We start from the raw sequence: 20,156 nt of genomic DNA, 5'->3' as shown, positions 1-20,156 counted from the left end.
AGACAAAACTTAGATCATTTATCTGCAGAAATTGTGAGACGATAATCAGCTTGTATTTGATTTGGCCTTTCATTATGGAAAACCTTCATTAAAAGGTTCAGCAAAAGAACATCAGCTGATCACTCTGACAAATTTGAGACATTATGGAGCTCAATGTCTAATATATGATCAAAGACATCTCAGCAGACTCACAGATAAGCACACAGAACAAGCAATATGTGTAGATTTATCCCTACCTGCAGTGCCGAAGCCTCCCAGTGTGGCCCCCAGTGTGGCACCGAGGGAGGAGGAGGTGGGCTGGCTGAAGCCCAAAGAGGCAGAACCCGGACCGGGCTGGGCAGAGCCCTGTGAGAAAAGAGAGGAGCTCTGGGAGGAGGAGCTGAGGGAGGACGAGCCGTAGAAGGAGCTCCCACCCAGAGCACCGCCAGGGCCACCCTGCTGCTGGGGCTGCTGGGACGTCATGGCACGGAACGGACCGTTGGCCCCGCCACCCAGACCACCGTTGGCACCACCTGCGGAGGCTGCTGCTGCTGCAACTGGAGGGATAGAGAGTAAGAGAGGAGGAGGAGGAGGGAGTAAAGTGAGAGGTTTAAGTAATACTGCAGGTTGCTTCAAGTGTCTGTTGATATGAAAAGTAAACAGTCATAATTCACTTTATGTGAACCACAAATGAGATACTTACGGAGAATTTTCACACCCCTGACAACTCACATTAACGCCAAAATAGCTGTAAACCCAAATCCCCCTCAATTGTAGTGTCTATATTCGAATAAACAATACTGACTCATGGGAACTTGCAAAAATCTCAGCTGAGATTTGAAGGTACAGTCTCATAATCTTTTAATGGCATGTTCTGGATGAATGGGGCATTCAGGGCATGTTTTTAAAAAAGACACAGTGTTTAATGCTTGTTTTGTGAGCACGACACCTATGTTTGCCCTGTTGCCTGCAGAGAGCAGCGGAGGCAGGACAAACATGTGACTGAGGCTTTACATTAATTACCGTCTTACCTGCTTGTGCTGCGGAAGGAGATATGATGACAGAGGCGGGGGCCATGAGGCGGACAGGGCCGCTCCTAGCTCCAGTGTTGACCACCAGGGCCCCTGTCTGATCATAGTAGGCTGCAGGGGCTAGGACTGGGTAGCCTGGGAATGAGATGGCAACAAAATATTCAGTGTACCTTCACTGGTTTTAGCATGCTGTGTTACTTTCATGTAGATGTGGGTGGTTGTGGGTAATTTTAGTTCTCCAAGACTGAACATTTCAACATCAGTTTCAAAGAATGACTCTTGTTTGGATATTTATAACTAAGATTTCAGGAAATAGAGCTGTAATAGCAGATGTAATTGGGTTTGTTGAGGCTGTTGCCAAAGCAATAAAACCAGCTTGTAGAGTGTAGCGCTCACCAGGGACTCCTGCTGCTAGACCCTGCCCAAAAGCAAGGGCTGAGTTGACTGCTGCTGCTGCAACCAGCTGGTCATTCTGCTGCCCCTGCTGACCTTGGCTGGGGGTCAAAGGTCGCTGGTTGCCCCCAGCACGCATCACCTTTACAAAGCAAGAAAAACAAGAGCTAATTTAATTGTCATTATCTTGAAAAAAGCTTAAAAAGATCTTATATAATCTATTCCAAAGGAGGGAACCTGTGGTGTAAATGCACATTATCATCATTTACAGTTCTTGTAGTTTCTGTGTTTACACCAATGCGCCGACACAGAAAGAAACAAGGTGGCAGGACATAAATAAGCAGGATCAGAGCACACGGGTTATAAAAACAAAGCTCTAGTTAATGATAACTAGAAGCAGTGGGAGGAAACATTTCTTGCTGATTGGTTTATAATCTACACAGTGTAAAGTTTGCTGCTTAAAGATCCAAGTAGAGCAGCAGTAAGACTGAATTCACATTTCAAATGGCACATAAGGAGCTCTGACAGATACATCTTGAGGCAACGGCAGCCAGTATGCCAGTATATTTGGCAAGCAGCCTACTGACCTGCTGTTGGTTCTGCTGGCCCTGGCCTGCTGCCTGCTGATTGGCCGAGTTGTTGGCTGCAGCTGCCTGCTGTTGGAATAGGTTGGCAGGGTAGACCCCCCAGGGGGTCACACCATAGTACTGGGGTGGCATCACTGCTGGACCTAGACACAAATACAAAAAAATATTGGTGAGATAAGACAAGCGTGTCTGTGTTTATGCATCTCATCGACCGTGGAAAATACATTTGCTTGAATGTATCTGAATGGTTCCCACGTCAATTCGACAGCATTAAATGGAGCTGTGGGTGCTTTTTAAAACGTGCACGTCTCACCGAGTGTAGCTGCTGCTGCTAGTCCGGCTGCGTAGGGGTCTGTCCCTGGTGGGGCTGCACTGATGATGTAAGGATTGGGCACAAATGCTGGGGCCAGACCTGACAACACGTGGAGGGAAAAGGTGAAGCATGGCCAAAGGTTTTTACATAACACATGGAGTTAACTCATAGTGCCTCCAATAACGAAGCTTCAGCACATAAAGACCACTCAAGAATATATCCTGACAAATCCATAATTAAGATCTAAAGCTGTAGATACTTAATAATAAAGCTCTCCAGATTCAACAAACACCTTTTTAATCCATTTGTTTAAATAGGTTGGTGCATAAGCACAACACTTCTGAAAGACTTGAGGCTTGTTAAGCATTACTTAACTCTGCTAAAGGGGCATTGAGTAAGCCTAAGAAATATTAACCCAACACTAATTTGTTACCAGGGGATTGCAACAACAAGTAGTTTTAATAACTACTCTGTGTTCTTTTGCTGCAAAACAACAAAAAAATTGACACTGTTGCACCTGCAGAAGTAAATGAGTCACTGGTACTGATCAACAAACATATAAAGCCCTTGTAGATATGGGACTTGCTTGGTCCTTGGACATTTCAGGTGATGTTATCTTTGTTTTCAAATAATTTGTTTAATATAACATCGTTAGTTTGGGGTCCTGTGTGAAATCATGTGTGGCTGTGCTTTCCATTATGTTGTTAAGATGAATGTAAAGGTGTATGGAAGCATATAGTGGTGTTGTTGCATCCCTTTCAATTAAACTTGTGGGTAAAAGTACATTAATGGGAATGGTGGCAAAACTATAAAACAAGACCCAGGCTGTATAAAAAAAGAAAGCACAAAGGAAAAAAAAAGTATATATATATATATAAAAAAGACAGCATTTTCCTTCAATTTGCATTTAGTTAAGGGCACACTGACAATGAGAAAATGTGTCAAATGAAACGTGAAATTCAACAGTCCTAGTTAATACATCTCAAATAACAAAAAAAAAAGAGAGGTTCCAGTCTGGCTCTCGTGTTCATATGTACACACACACACACACACACACACAGACACACACACACACTCTTACCAATGTGAGGCTGCTGTGCTGCTGCCAAGGCGTACTGCTGCTGCTGGGCTGCTGTTAACTGCTGCACCGCCAGGGCGTTGTTTCTCTGGAACAGCTGCACACAACACAATGACAGGTGAATCACATCTTTATGCCACTTGAGCTGAGCCTCCTGAAGAGCTCATGATAAATGTTTATGTTCTACTCTCAGCTTGTTCATACCTGCTGCTGGTTAGTGTAATCAAATAAGCCTACAGTGGGTGCAGAGTCCATGGGCATCTGGGAGTTGTAGTCAAACTGAAGCGGCTCCATCACTGACTCCATGGGGTCCATGGTGACACCACCTTGTTCTACACCAGAGAAGTCCTCAGGGGGTTTGGGGCCTCCACCACCTCCCAGGGGTGTCAGGCCCTCTGCCCCTACACCCCCGGGACCCCCGAGCAGGTCACCCTCGGGGCCAGGGGCCGGCATGTTGCCTGGGGGACGACTGCAGGGGTGAAGAAGAAGCAGTAGATCAGTTTACACTTGAAGGCTGTTTATGGAGTAAGATAAGCATTTGACCAGGAAGGTGTTAGTGTGTGTGTGTGTGTGTGTGTGTGTGTGTGTGTGTGTGTGTGTGTGTGTGTGTGTGTGTGTGTGTATCTTCCGTCTCAGTGAGTCCTACCCAAACTCTTTGACATCGACGTCAAGGCCGTTCTGCACAGGCAGCCCGTTGGGGTTGATGACGTCATTAATGACATCGGCTTCGCTTTCCGTCAGCTCTTTCAGTTTCTCTCCCTCAAACGTTGCCTTTGGCTTCTCCCTCTTCTCCTCCTCCACCTCTCCATCCCTCTGCCCCTGTGAAATGGGAGAGACGGGAGATATGACCGATATGCACGGCAATAGTGAAACCGAGAGAAAGAGGTGCTGATAGCCTGACAGTGACAGATGGTGCACACACACAAAAAGTTAAGGTCAACTGATTGGAGGAGACAAACATGGACAAGGTGAGAGACGACAGTGCACCATTTGACAGTCACTGGCTGACAGGGGACAGAGAGTGGGCGAGAATGACAGATGGGCTGTTTTGGTTGCTGGTTAGTAACCCAAAAATCTACTATTATTGTGATTTTAAAAAACAGAGACGCAGAAAAGGATTAAAGAATGTGTAAATACATGAGTAATGAGACTGATGGACAGAAAGAGAGAGAATAGATTCAAGACTTACATAGGGTCCTTTCCGGAGGCAGGAATCCAGTTTGTCAGCTGGCGAGGAGGAGAGGACGTACTCCACCATGCTTACACCCAGCCCTCCACTCTCAGACCGCGGGGACATCACTGAGCCCACCCCAACTTCACCACCGCCATGGAAACCCTGCCCTGGCCGACGGGACACCATGATTGGCTGAGACACAGAGTGATCTGCCGTGAAGGGTAAAGGGACTGTTAAATAAGATCCATACAGAGGAAAAACATCACATACATATGCACCATTAACAGGACAATGTGTTAAAGGTTTCCTCATACATGAAAAACATTACAAATAAAGAAGCTACAATTGCCAGTTTTCTCACAAAGTAACAGTGAATGCAGTTTTTTTTATCCCAACATGCCAGACTGCAATTAATTAGAAAAGTCAGAATGTTCACAAGTCAGATTTTGCTCAGATGGAGACACGAGGAGCCCAATTACTGTAGATATGTGCACTGAAAAAGACAAAACTAAGTGAAGACTGGCTATTGGACCTATTAAGGAATCTTTTCCATTTAACAGATTTCACAGGAACAATTTGTTGGACTTATTTTACTGGACTTTCATAGGATTTATTTGATTGGTATAGCTCTTATTTTAATCTCATCCCCTTGGGTTTTAAATTTTTACTAACTGTTTCAACTTTCTCTTCATTTCTTTATAATTGTCTCTTTCCCACCAACGGCTGCACTGCACTCAAGGCTGTTGAAACTGCCTCTCCTGAAGTCTCTTAATTTTTTAGCAAAGATTTAGTTTTTGAGACAATTTCCTCGTCTTCCTAGAGCAGTGGTTCTCATAGCGTGGGGTCCCCAGCAAAAAGGGGAATTATTTATTTCCACTTTAATTTCATCCATAAATAACACAATAACAGAATGTATGACTATTTGGTCATCGGTTTCATACACTTTCTGTAATAAAATCTTATCAAATGGGGGTCTGTGGTCAGTTTAGGGGTCTTTGACGTGAAAAAGGTTAAGAACCACTGTCTCAAACTCTTCACTGTATGTGATATTGCTCTTTACATCATAAGCAGTGCAGCCAAATGCAGATTACATGACAACAATACGGTGAGAGCATGACTATCTTTCACACTCCTGCCAGAACAGACCAACAAACATGCCGTCCGATGCGCAATTTAATGTTAAAACTACCAGGAGCAGATTAAACTCTCACAACAAACACAGTGTCAGACTGCTTCTGAAATGCAGGTATGTTTCTTTTGTCACTATGCCTACAGAAATAACTGCACTGTGATGATATTATACACCAGAGAAGAGAACATCAGGGTGATTTCACTTTGACATCAGCTTTTGATTCTGACAGAATCTAAATATATATTTTCTAATAGCAGACGGTGATTGTTCTGGTGGTTTCTTGATGTACTTGATAAAATAAACTGCCATGTATCACTAACGTTACTGCATTCATAACAGCTCGCACTCCGTCACCTTATCACAAACGTAAGCCGGATTAGTAAATACCTGAGGCACCCCATGCACTGTCTCTCCACTGGTCCAGGAAGATCCCTTTTGGTCCATCCTTCCCAGAGTCGTCTGTCTCCCAGAACTTCTTACCAGTTAGCAGCTGCTGCAGTGACACAGAAGAGACAGGAAGAAGAAAAGATGACAATGGTTACACAGATATTGCAAGAAAAAAAAAAATCCATAGACGTGATAAATGTGCATAAGTAGAATAACAAAACCTATTTAATGGGACATTAAATCGACTTTTTTGGTGTCAAGCAATTGGTGCTGAGATGTTTTGTGCTGCAATTTCCAGCAATACACTCATGTGTTCGAAGTATTTTGACCCCTGACTGCACCCCAAACAAACAAGTACAGTCTATTCTCACTGGATGAGTGCGGCAAACACAAAGTAACACCATAATTACAGACAGTGCCTTAGAGCAACCAGAGAACAATTACGCCTCATTATTTTAATTTAGAAAATGTCATTTGTTATTCTGAATAATGGTTTTGACTAATTTGAAGTGTTTGTTCCTCTCCATATCCGTCCTCATTTTCTATTACATTCAGCACTTTTCTCACATTAAAGGGCACCTTGTTTGGGTTAAACTAATGTGATCAGTATCTTCTGGCAGCAGGAAACAACAACTCTTGATTGCGTGGAGACTTCAAAAAATCTAAAAAATCTGTTACTTTAAAAGAAATTGTTATTTCATGGTAAAAAATAAAGATAATTTTGCTTTACGTTACGGCTCTATTAAAGTCTGTAGCAGCAAAACAATACTTGGTCAACATGACATTCAAACAAAAAAACAAACATCCATCAGCACTATGTTCACTAAGCCAAAACTAATTGTAGGCACTGGCCCAACATAACAGAATTACTCAGGGTAGACAGTGTTTAATAAATGCCAACAGCCAGTCCAACCAGCTCGAATGAAAAAGCATCTCTGCTCAGCTGCTTCTCATCTTTCAGAGCCTTTTACTCTGGGAAAACAATGCCAACAAAGTCCACACTACTTTTTTGCTCAAAGGCCTTCCACTGAGTAATTGATCCATTTCTTTTTCCTTGGATTTCCTGTTATTTAAGTTTGAGGCTCTGTGTGTAATCCATCATGTGTCTATTCAGCCAGGTGCCCAAGTCACAAAATACAGGGCGGCCATTTTCATGTGCTGACATACAATATCTGACCTCGTCTGATCCAGAGATTTTAGACCAAAGTTTAAATAAGTAAAAAAATTTTTTTAAAAAAGCCTAAAAGCTCTGTTATCAGCTGAGGTATTTAAGCCACAATCATTCAGTTGTAGAAAGCCGAGGCCCTTGCACATATAACATATTTACCGCTGAGCTACGTCACCTTATTCTAGACAAAAGCGTGACCCAAATCATCTGCCCTGATGTCTCACCTCTCCCATGGCGCGTCCCTCCAAAGCCAGAGCCTGAAAGTCATGGTTCAGCTCGTCCATAGATCGCACCTACAGACAGAAACGAATGACAATTTATGTTGCTGATGCTAAACACAAACTTTAATTGCCTTTGTTAATTAGTAATTACCCAAATAAAATGATTTGCATGAAGAATTACGGCAGCCAAAACTAGAACAGGTTTTCAAAACAATCTAAAGAATTTAACACCAACCGAGACCAGCAGTTAGTGTTGATTTTGTCTCATATTAAATGTCACTGATGATGTTTTCAAAAGTAGAGGTTAAAAATACAAAAGATGTAGGCGTCAATATAACAGAGACTTTTATCATTTTATTTCTAGTGCATTATTTTATTGTAACAAAGGAACTGAATTTCAAGTGTAGAAATGTTATTCAAGGTGAACTTTATACAGGCAAACAATAGAAAATATGACATGATACAATAACAGCACTGGTAATGCAAAATAGTATGTTAAAACTTGTACAACACACACACACACACACACACACACACACACACACACACACACACACACACACACACACACACACACCTGGCTGTCATGGATGTTGTCTCCAGTGGGCCAGCGATGTTTGCCGGGCTGTTCACCGTGCTGCCGCTGGAAGAAATAGTCTACCATGGCATCATCCTGGGAACGTCCAGCACCCGCCACACCCTAAAGAAACACACACACACGCATATTATTATCCTGGAATTACTGGAAACAGTAACAAACAGAATGTGTCTGAGCAAAACCTGGAGACACACAGATATAGCCAAGATTTACCAGCGCTTTACAGAGCTGATTATATTAAAAAAAGCTTACAAGAAAGAAAAGAGCAGGAAGAGAACATACTGAGCAATCTTCAAATACATATAGAGCATCAATATACAGTAACTGAATATCCAAATACACATACTGTGTAGTAGAAATATCAGGAGTGAAATTGGAAAAAAAAAGCAAAACTATTTCACAATCTCTGTGCTGCAGAGGAAAAAGCCTTTGGATGGCTCTTCTATCTCTATCAATAGTGAAGTAATTGATGTGCTTAGCAATAAAAAAAATAGCATTAAAGCCCAGGTGGAAATAATTAAAAGTGTTATGCCAGGTTTCTGAAAAAAAAAAAAACAGCCAAATATCTTTCTCAACCTTATGACCACAAGTTAGAAGGACTCCAAATTTGTCATTTTCAGGAAACATCATAATCAAAACACCATCTGAAAGCTGAGGCATTTTGGCCACATCCTCTTTTCTAAAAAGCACTTCCAAAGAGGAGGCAGAATTTCTTGTCACTAGCAAAGTTTTTGTTGGTTTCCTCTGTTACTCATTTTGAGGGTAAACACAAAATTCCCCAACAAGACACTGTCGTCAAAGAACAAGTCAACATGTACTGGAAACATCTGGGCTCAGAAACTTCTTGTGCACACAAAGAAGTACAACAAGTCACTGAGACGTCATTCAATCAAACTAAACTGTTACTTATCAGATGGAGTGTCATTTCCAGGATTAGTCATTAAAATCTAACCTTGCAATCAAGTAGTAACAATTTAGTAAACTTCACTGATTACATCATCTTAAGGCCTCACAGTGCTTCCTTTGCCAAGTTGAAGCGGAGACCTTTTTTCAGAGTTAGGGATTATATTTCGCTGACTGTCAAACAACTTGCCTTGTAACTAACATAGGACACCACAGATATGTTTAATTACACAACTACCTTGAAAGGCAAACAGCTTTCCCAACAACAGCATCAGAGCCACAAGCCAGGAAGATAAATCCAGAGCTTTAGAGATCTTACTATCAGTTGTGAACTCCATATGACTGAAACGAACCATCATTTTCATTCTATTGATGTATTAGTTATTTTTAAATGAATCTCTTATTCTGGAAAACGTCTAAAGGTTATGTTGATTTCTCATCACAAATGACCAGAGCCCAAGGTGATCACCACAAATAGTTCATTTTTTGGAAATGAACCAGCAACATTTGAGAAGCAGTAATCATAGAATATGTACTGCTTTTAATAGATAAATGACTGTAAAGAATTTGTTATCAAAGTGGTCATCTGACTAATCAAGTACTCAATCAACTGCTCATTTCATCCCTTAATACTAAGGATGCACCTGAAACCCGGGTATTTTTAAGGTCGGTTCTTTTATGGGTATTTTTTTTTATATATTTTGGTGTAACTTGTGGTCGCGCTGCACTCTCCTCTCTGCGTCAGTGTTTGATCGAGCCCCTCCACCACACACGCTGACAGAGCAGACAGCAGAGCAGAGAGGCCGCGGTGTAGACGGTGAAGCAAGTGAAGTGAAAGACAATGTTTTACTACGCTCGTTACTGTAAGTGCAATAAAATCTTTGCGAGTAAAAAGACAATAAGAGTAATTCGTAAAACCACCTGTTCAACAAGCGTGAACATGTGGAAAAGTGATATTTTCATCTGTTTTGCCCGCCGTCTACCACCCACCGCTGGCAAGGGTGTAGGTTTGATTTGGAAAGCAGTGGGGACATAAGTCTGGCAGCGGGTTTGAAGATCCTCCCCCAGAAGACTTAGGTATTTCCCATTGTATTTCCTGAAAATCTACACAATATATACACCCACAAGTTCATGTGTATGACTCAAATACATAAAAAGACACTAATTGTAAAAAAATAAATAAGTAGACAAAAAAAAAAATCGCAATACTTTTTAGGATTCACATATATATGGTACATTATAAGTGTACTCTATAAACATTTAAATGTGTTATGACACTAACTACAAGAACCTATTTGTATTAATTGTATTAATAATGTTTTATAAATATTTGAAGCAGGACTAACTCTCAGACAACACTAAAGCTCACAGCTGAAATCCTTACCTGGTCACCTCTTTCTCTTCTCTCTCTGTCTGGACTGGGCTCTGTCTCTCTCTCTCTCTTTCTCTCTCTCTGTCTGTCTGTCTCTCTCTATCTCTCTCTCTCTGATGCCTGTATTGACAACCACTCAGTGATACACCTTAACTTAGAAAAAAAATACAAAAGGCCACTTTGTTCAGCTCATAGTGCAAATTCTTACCTGTTCACTCCTCTTTTCTTTCCCTGCCTGGCTTCGATTTTCTCTCTTTCTTTTTCTGTCTTTCTGATGTCGGTATTAACAACAAACCTAAATGAAAATGAAGAGGAACTCCTAATTTGCTATACAAGTTATGAAAATGAAAATAAGTTAACTTACTGCTGATAGATGCAAAGCAAGTGAGCTAACTCAGCCTTTTACTATATACAGTAGCTACTTACATTTACCAAGAAATAAGACCTCATGTCTCTTTTTCTTGACGTCCATGATGCTAATTCAGACTGCTGAATTAAGAGGAAATATTGCAGGAGGTTTGCTAGCTGACTACATTATCTGCTAGTGTTAGCTAAGTATACAGGCTACTAGTATAACGTTAATATGCCTAAATATTGTTGTTTGTACAGTACTAACCTTAGCAAGACTATTACATTTCCTGGTCTGTAGTGAGTTAGCCAGTCCAGGACAGCTGAGTCTTTCATATCACTGAACAATCAACATGTTTAATTTGATACAGCTACCATGATGTTTTGATCATAGCAGGCAAAGACAGTCTGGATTGTTGTGCTCTATCCTCGAACTCTCTCTCCTCTGACTTAAGAGCACTGCGCCGTTTCTGATTCATCCAAATACACTCCAGCAAACACATCGCTGCACGTAAAGGAGGCGGCCAACAAACACCGATAGAAACTATTTCTCATCCAGTGGAGACATGAGGGAGTAAACGCTTTGTAGAGCCGATGGAAATTATATTTGATTTAAACGCATATGCAATTAATATCAAATTAGTGGTGGGGACAATTTTAGGTAATCAGTAAAGTGGTAGGGACACATCTCCGCCATCCCTGCCATAAATTACACCCATGACTGCCGGTATGTTTTACACAACCATACCATGCTGATTAGAACAAGCTAAAACGAAAGCTGTCCGTATTTAGCCAGCATGTAACAGTTTTGCTTAGTTTGCCACATATCTTAAAACTAGTCAGATTCTTGCAAACGCAGCTACTGGCTGAGCTAGCAGCCCCTCCTTCTAAACCAGACCCCCCACACGCCCCCCCTACCAGCAGTGCCTGCAGGCAGTGAAACAACATCAGCAACAGAGAGAGGACATCAGGACAAAGGACTGATACTGACTGATGTCTGTGCTCTTCATTCTTTCTAAACTTTAGTCAGTATTTTGATGTGAGGAATATGATTTATTTTATTGACATTTTAGATTTGTTTCCAGTGAGATATTATTGAATTTATACAGTGACTTTGCTGTTATAAACAACTCTTGCTGCTCTAAAAACAACGTTTAGTTATATTTAAAATATAAATAAATTCTAATCCTGTTCTGAATTTATTCTTTTTAAATAATAATTTAAAAAAACAACAATGCTTTAGTAATGAAAAAGAACTGATAAGAGTATCGATAAAGAACCGGACTGATAAGGAGTATCATAAAGAGTTGTAGTATCAATAAAATACTAATGATACCCATCCCTACTTAACACTGACTAATTACTCAATCAAGTCACAAAACTCAAGTAAATGTAATCTGCATTTCTCAAATATAAAACATGATATTCGAAAAATATCATAATATTATTTAACCAACTTAAAAATCAAAACAAAAACAACTTAAAAACCAAACATTCAACCATTAGAGCCAGCAGGCATAACTTTTACTGACTATGACCAAATAGGGTCTCATATCTGCAGCAATAAACACTCTTGTGATGTGGCTGTTGCTTTGTTCAGACCTGAATCTGCAGTCACATGCTGCTCCAACGCCACGGGGAGAAGCAACGCTGCGCTTTTGCATCACTTTGCTAAACAGCCGCTCTCAGGTGATTCCATTTCAAGTAGCAAAGCATGTTTAATATACTTTCCAGAGACATAATGTTAACTGATTTTAGTTTAACAGTGTTGACACAGTTTTAATTTACCGTAATGCTGCTGAACAGAGTATTTAAATGATATGAGAGGCTCTTTCAGCTCTACCTTATGATCTACATTTGCCGTACTGATGATGCTAGTTATATGTGCTGGGCTAACCAAACTAGCATGGTTTAACTAACAGGCAACAACCAACACAATGTAAAAGCTTTTAGGCTAATAGGATAAGACTGTAACAATTTGGTTTATGAGCTACACTGAACCAAATCCTGTACAGAACCACATTTCGTGCATCAAAAGCCTTGGGATGATTTCATTAGCTATGTAATATTAAATCAATTTAAATCATGAGCACTTTATTATGAACACAGGAAAGTTCCTAATGTTTTGCCCCATTATGTATGCTAAAGGGGTAGACAAAATATTAGGGACACTTTTCAATATAATGCACTCCAGTGCACCACCACCGCCACCCACTACAACCTCAATAATAAACATAAAGTAGAATTATCACCTTTCTGACAATGTCAACAAAAACTGAAAAGTGTATAAACTTCATTAGAGTTGAATTTGTTACAGAGCTGATGTGTTGGATTGCATTAGGTTGCACAGGTGGTCCTAATAAAGGGCTCAATGAGTGTATAATGATATTTACCGTGTCCATTTCACTGACACTAATATATATATATATATATATATATATATATATATATATATATATATATATATATATATATATATATATATATATATATATATATATATATATATATATATATATATAACCATCATTTGCTTGTTTTGTACTGTACTAATAGATCTGTTACGCAAGCATAAGTGGTGACGTGATGACAAGCTTTGTTTAACAAGATAAACATGCTAAGACCAAGGTAGGTTAGTGTGGTCTTCTGTCCCAAGTTCTTCAGTCTGTCCTAAAATAACAGTCAGATGCCCAAATGAACACTGACGTATGTTTTTCTTGCTATAATCGTCCCTCCAGTTCATACTGACCAGTAGAAGTTCCCTCCCGAATGTGTTTTCAATGTAAGTGATGGGGGACAAAATCCACAGCCCTCCTTCTGTGCAAAAATGTATTTGTCAGTTTACTTGAAGCTAATATGAAGCTTCAGCCGTCCAAATTGGTCAAATCAATTCAATATTGTTCAAAGTCACTGTCTTTTTAGTGCCAAATTCCATCTTTTGGTAACTATCCTCCCACTGCAGCCGAACCGGAAAACACTGTCCGTCGAGACACAAAGAGGGAATTTTTTTTACTAAAAAAAGATTGTAACTGTAGAAGATATCCACTTTATTTGACTAACTCAGACAGCTGAAGCCTTATATTATCTTCAGATGAACTTATAAATAAATTTTTGCTCAAAGCGAGGGCTGTGGATTTTGTTCCTCATCATTTAAGAGAATGTAATTTAGGAGGATCTTCTAATAGTCAGTATGAATAGGAGGAATGATTACGGCGAGGAAAACCTCTTTCAGTGTTTATATGGGCACTTGACTGTTGTTTTGAGACTTTTGTGGCAAATATTAATAAATGTAGGAATTGTTAGATAGCCAGAGAATACTAACGTATCAAGATAATTGACACCATTATCGTACATAAGACCAACAGCACAGATTGGACGGCCAAATATTAACACATCTTTGCATGAATGTATGAAACATGTTAAGGTGTGAAGGTGGCGGGAATTACCTGCTGGCTGGGGGGTGTGGCCTGAGGGGTCTGCCCAGTTGGAGGGGCATGTCCTCCGCTGCTCAGCACCACGGGCATGCTGGGAGATGTAGTTCTATGGTGGGGGCTGAATGAATCCTGCCAGAGCACTGCTTTCCTCTTCAACACACACACACTGCTCATTCCACCACAGCCTGTCGAGAGAGAAATACATCTGTTAAACGCAAACAGTGGCACACTGCGTCAATATGTTGAACAAACACAATGTCTGATAAGCACTGAACAGTTTAATCATAAATAAATCCTACCCACATGTAGGTTATAAAGTTAAAAGCTACAGCTAATAATTATTGTGGGTGGGGGGGGTGAGCAAAACTCGGGAGAGACTCAGCAGCCACACATTTCTCTGTTCTCTGTTTAGCGTTGTCAGGTTAGGCTAACCCGTTGTTGCTAAATTTGGAGCTAACCCCCTTCACTTCAACAGTTGGGGAAACAACAGATGTGTCTTTTCTTGGTCTCGATAAGCTGCTGCATTTATTAACTGACACACTGTAGTCTGTACTGTACATTTATTGCCAGATTGACAACTTACTGCTAACCTTTTCCTCTGGTTCGCTCGAATTCACCGTCACTTTTTTGCCAGTCGCTCACGTTCAACCACTCAATTGCTACGCACACACACAACGCACTGCCCTATTCCTTAAAAGGAGTTACGCTACAAAGAGTTTCCTGGGCAACGATATAGAGGTTGACTCACGTTTCAGAACAGCGCTGCAGAGAAGCAGCCAAACGCTACTGATTTTTCGAATGAACGGATATTTGGCATTATTCTTGGCATTAAAAAGTTTTTTCTTGGCCTGGAAGGGGTTCTCGTTTGCCTGGAGGCCTGCCAGGTTTGTATAATTATAGGGGAAACACTGCACTATTTCCCAGTGCCCAAGGTGTCACGTTGTTTTCCATCAATCAACAGTCCAAAACTCAAAAGATATTCAATTTCCACTGATACAAAATGAGAAAAAAGCTGAAAATATTCGATTTTGAGAAGCTGAAACCAGAGAATGTTTGGTAAACAACTTAAATGATCCCATCCCAAAATAAATACAGATTAATTTGTTGTCCATCAACTTTTTTTCCTTTCATCTCTACTGATTTAATTAGAAATAAGAAATAATATGAAAATTTTCTTGAGGTGATGATTCAACTTTATGGAGGTACTTAGTAGTGCTGTTGAACCGTTTTGTGTTTTACGGCATGTGTTTTAGCTGAGTGTACCTGATAAACTGGCAACTGAGTGTAGTTTGACATATAAAACCAATTCAAGCTACAATATTTGTTGAGATATTTTTGCATCTCTGATGTGGCATGAAGTTGTCAAGTGTTGGCGGCCCATACTTATTCACAAATGACAGAGATAAATTGCCTTCATTAACATGAGATAACGTAGCACTTGCATTTCTCATTCATTGACGACTTGTGTGTTGAAGGATTTAGGCCGCATTCAGACTAAATCTGGCAATGCATGAAAAACGGCAGCTTCCCAAACATCTGAATAGGAGCAGTGCGTTTACGCTGCGGGAGTGGGGACCGCATAGAGCTCAGTAAAAAAATGCAGTGGTAGTCCGGCAAAAAGTTGAACCAGAACACAACTTGACATCATGCTGCGGTGGCCAATCACATACATGCAAGCACACATTCCTGGTGGATTACTCTGTAACGTGAACGCCGTATCCGGCTGTTTACCTCGTGATCATCGCAAGGAAAGATAAAACTGTTGCCACAGTGACAACTTCCCAGAGTTGTAAAATCCTGTCTGTGAGTATCATAAACTGCTGCGCGGTATTTTTGCTTATGATCAGTCCTTAAATGCATTAATCTGTAACTCCAACTTGACTTCCTGGATCGTATTTCATTGTCTCACCAATACCTCAAGCAACACGCCACCACCACCACCGCTGCCCCCTGTGCCTTAGTGCCCGGCCTTATAGTGACACTGACTGTGAACTTTGATCTTAAGCCGTTCAGAACAGGAAAATGTCAGGCAAATGACAAGATAACCAATTTATTTTACTCCATATTTGCCTGCTGTTGTCTTTTTATGAAGGGCACAAGGGACACGGTTTGTCTTTGTCATGATTTAATTAATTGTGAGCATTAATTGGTATAAGCCAGTACTTTTAGAGGACTTTTTAAAAAATGTGCTGTTGCAGGACACAGTTACAGACTCCCATTAGTCTGACCTGCAGCAAAATTTCCTTAAAACTGCACTCAGTTGCTAAAACTAAAACTACCCTGCAATCATTTATTATAAAATAATTTGTTTCTAATGTTTTGTACCCTCCATTTATGTCAATAAAAGTAGACTAAATGTTAGAAACATCTCTCCACATAACACACTAAGTTCAACAGTTCAATCAACACCTTGGAGAAGTGTTTCATCTAAAACTGAACATTACAATCCTCATGAAAATAGGATTTATTGCAGGGCTGTTTTATTAGACTGCGTTAGTTTTATCTAGGTGTAGCTAATAAACTGACGATGGAGTGTATGCTAAACAGTTAGCAATGTTCCCACTACACTGTGTCCATAACTGACATAGATGAGCTCATCCCAACCAAACAATACTTTCTCTTTGGTTAAAAATGGTGTAATTGGTCAAATTAAGTGGTTTAATGTCTAGTTTTCGAGCTAAATCAGAGTCCTGCGTAGGATTACTAAAATAGAATTTAATAGAATTTAATATAAATTAAAAATTAATTAGTTTAAATCCCCTAAAGATGGCCCCTGAATCCAAAGTACATCATTAAGTTTTTAGGTTGCAGCCACAAAAGGGCCAGCACTCATATTAATCATACAGTAGGGGCATTATTGGGGTGAAGTGGAAACCTGCCATTAAAGCTTGTGAATCACTTTACTAGCAAGCCCTGGAGGCAGGTGATCTAAACAAACTGCCAACCAGCCTATCTGCAGCCAGTATGACATACTGTAAACTTTACTGTACATCTGCTGTGCCCAAACACACCCGCTCTACTCCCAAAGAAACAGAAATATAGTGATACAAATTCTCCACATAGGAATCTTCTACACCTTCACATAAAAGCCAAGTAAAAACCTACCGATACAAACTGGCCTTCAGTTAACTTCCTCACCAACATTTATTTATTTGTTTATTGTATAAGTGCACTTTTATGTCCTAATTTCAATCTGTAATTTTAATGTTTTTTCTTATGTGTACAGCACCTTGAGTTAAACAGAGTACTTTATTGATCCCAGAGAGAAATTACAATGTTACAGCAGCCACCTGACATATCACATAATACAAAAACAATGAGGTAGGTAAAAGAAACAAATACAACTAAATACAAAAGACTAACTTAAATATAAAAATAAATAGAATTTAAAAAAAAACAAAATAAAGTCTAGAGACATAACCATGACTAGAATAAACTATTTGCTGAGTACACACTGTTCAATGATATTAATATGCTATAATACACTGTACATTAGTGCACGTCAGGTGGATATTGCTACAATAAGGTGCAGGATTGTCCATGTATGTTGCAGCCGCTGTATGAATAGTGCTATATCAATAAATAAACTTAAGTTTTGAGTACTTATTCAGTTGCCAGTTGTGTGCAGTACATCCTACCTTTGTGAGGGTTATAAATCAGTTTTGTTGAAACTGTTTTAGAGAAGTTTAGAGAGCTTTAGGGTCTTTTTGGAGGCTCTAGATTGTGGTGCTGTGTAGCTTATATTATGTCCAACCAATTTCTATCAATGAGGGTAGTCTAAATATTAACCCCCTTCCACACATGCAGTCTCTCGCTGAAATGTTCAGGAACATTTCCTGCATGGTGTCATGTGTGAATGGAAGCTGGGATCGATGTTCATTTCCCACCTCAAGACCTAATAACATTTCAGAGAAAATGTCGGTACGGCTGTGTTGTGAATGAAAGCAGTAACATTGCAGGCACAAGCACGTAAAGGGTTACATCTGTCTGACGAACGACACTTTCACATGGAGCTAGCAAACCAATCACAAGACTCCGCTGATGACATATTTGAATTTGTGAGCTGCTTATGTTTGCCTTGCCAATGCTTTCATGGGTGATTTGATTACCGACAATCAATACAAGTTCTTTTGTTTGCGAACAAGCTGGAAACCCGAGAGATTCCGAAATAAGAGAGCTCCTCTCAGTCCACGCAGAGTGTTTTATGGCGATTTTATACATTACCGCCATCTGCTGGACTGTCCCTTGCCCCATCTACTCAGGCATTGCCGTGGCGTGCATGAAAAGGCGCAAGACAGAAATGTACCTGAACGTAGCTGCATGTGTCAATAGTGAAAATCACTAGCGGTGCCTGAAAGGTTATCCCAGTAATTTACTAGGAACTATAGGTGAAAGGGGCTTTAGAAACACTGAAGCAGCACTAAAAACTACAATTATATAGTCAAAAGTGACTATATAATTGAATCAAAACCTCTCAAGCACTTCACTGTTGTGTTAAACTACATAACTTATAGACAGATGTACCTAATAAACTGGCAACTGTGTGCATTGCATCAATGGGAACAATTTAAAAAAGTAAGTAAGTAGTAAGTTTGAGTGAGGTTGATAATTTTATTAATTAAGGGTTGAAAATAAACTAGTAAGATCAGAGGGCCCCTGACGTTTAACTCAGGTAAATGGTGGTGGGCAGGTAATCATTATGTATGCAGTGACAAACCCAAGAAATATACGATGTGTTTAAACCAATCTAATTGGTGGTCGTGGTCAACAGTGGCCACAACAGCAGTCATAGAGATATAATTTGTATTTTACAACCTCTCTTTATCCAAGAAGCTCTAATCTCTGTTAAAATTACCAGTTTCACATTAGTGTCCCTACAGGCCGTGAGGAAATTACAAGCAGTACTTTTTACACTGAGCCATATACAGTAATTACCTTTGCAAGAGATCTTTTAACGCATGCAGCTTTCTCTCATGCCTGCTGAAACCACTGTGCAACACACACCCCCTTCCACAAAAGACAAAAACCTGCTCAACAGCCTCTAAAAGATAAAAACAAACCAGCCTGCCAAGTGATCATTCACATGTAATACATTTTTACTGTACTTTTCATTCTTAGTGAAAGTGCTACAGCATTAAAATCATATAACACACAACCTAAAGAGTTGACATGAGAAAACCTTCGTGAGTAGAAAGGTTTTTATGCCTTTTTTTAAAAAAAAAGACTATGTGCTCGTGTGTGTTTTCCTTCGCTCACTCTTCATTCAGCAACAAGGAAATGTGAGCTCTTTATTCCTTTGCTACACAGCTCGAAGTCAGGTAGAGACAGAAACACCCGGAAATCCACAACACTGAGGCCATTCCCCCAAAGCGAAGTTTAACTTGGCACCCGGAAACAGGCACTGTGTCCCATAATCTAACTGGGTTAATCATTATTCAATACCGGGGATCAATCCACCGCATACCGGGCACAGACAGGGGTGTGACAATACAAGCAGGCAACCTGCAGCTAGGTGTCTCAACACAGACCATACATTTCTCTCTCCTGGCAGACGTGACACATCAAAACGAAACAGAATATGCAGAAAGCCCCGTGGCAATTACCGGGTTTTCCATTATTTATTTTTACGTATCAACGTCCACTCACGCCAGTCTCCGGTCTGTTATGGACGGTTCACTGCCCGTGTCCACCAACAATAACACGGCCTCCGCGACACAAGCTCCGCCCGGGTGAACCGGTGGCCAAAACATGAGCTCCGTGCAATCTTTTTTAACGGCGGCAGCGGCCATATAACAGCATTATGTTGTTATTAATAAAAGAGCCGGGGCTCTCCACCTGTCTGCCGAGCCGGCAGCCGCACAGGCTCCCCGGGACGCGGATGCTAACAAAGGCCCGAGAGCTGTCTGGAGCGGAAGACCGACACAACGGGAGGAAGGAGGCAGCAGAAAGGGACGCTTCAGCTTCACAAAACACCCCCCCGGTTTAACCGCTCTCTGAGCCGCCATTGTAACAATACCAGCACCGGATCGTAAATAAGC

General features: G+C 40.5%; 1 protein-coding gene across 3 annotated transcripts in view; it reads right to left on the bottom strand.

Moving 5' to 3' along the window:
* The window catches only part of pum1 (pumilio RNA-binding family member 1), a 31,998-nt gene that overhangs the window by 11,627 nt on the left and 215 nt on the right, over positions 1-20,156 (bottom strand). Inside the window, exons 2-14 of one of the 3 annotated variants that reach the window (XM_042435206.1) lie at positions 14,131-14,303; positions 8,041-8,163; positions 7,467-7,535; positions 6,075-6,177; positions 4,571-4,764; positions 4,028-4,200; positions 3,586-3,850; positions 3,385-3,478; positions 2,304-2,402; positions 1,991-2,133; positions 1,407-1,545; positions 1,011-1,145; positions 237-536 (exon numbers count right to left, since the gene is read on the bottom strand). In XM_042435206.1, the coding sequence (XP_042291140.1) occupies positions 237-536; positions 1,011-1,145; positions 1,407-1,545; positions 1,991-2,133; positions 2,304-2,402; positions 3,385-3,478; positions 3,586-3,850; positions 4,028-4,200; positions 4,571-4,764; positions 6,075-6,177; positions 7,467-7,535; positions 8,041-8,163; positions 14,131-14,292 (1,999 nt within the window). In that variant the 5' untranslated portion in view covers positions 14,293-14,303. Of the gene's footprint in view, positions 1-236; positions 537-1,010; positions 1,146-1,406; positions 1,546-1,990; positions 2,134-2,303; positions 2,403-3,384; positions 3,479-3,585; positions 3,851-4,027; positions 4,201-4,570; positions 4,765-6,074; positions 6,181-7,466; positions 7,536-8,040; positions 8,164-10,348; positions 10,371-14,130; positions 14,304-20,156 lie in introns of those variants that run through there. The other 2 variants (XM_042435205.1, XM_042435207.1) reach the window with 2 other exon arrangements.

Source organism: Thunnus maccoyii, chromosome 15, assembly GCF_910596095.1.
Source record: "Thunnus maccoyii chromosome 15, fThuMac1.1, whole genome shotgun sequence".
NCBI classification, from domain to species: Eukaryota; Metazoa; Chordata; class Actinopteri; order Scombriformes; family Scombridae; genus Thunnus; species Thunnus maccoyii.
This window is presented reverse-complemented; position numbering and strand designations above follow the sequence as displayed.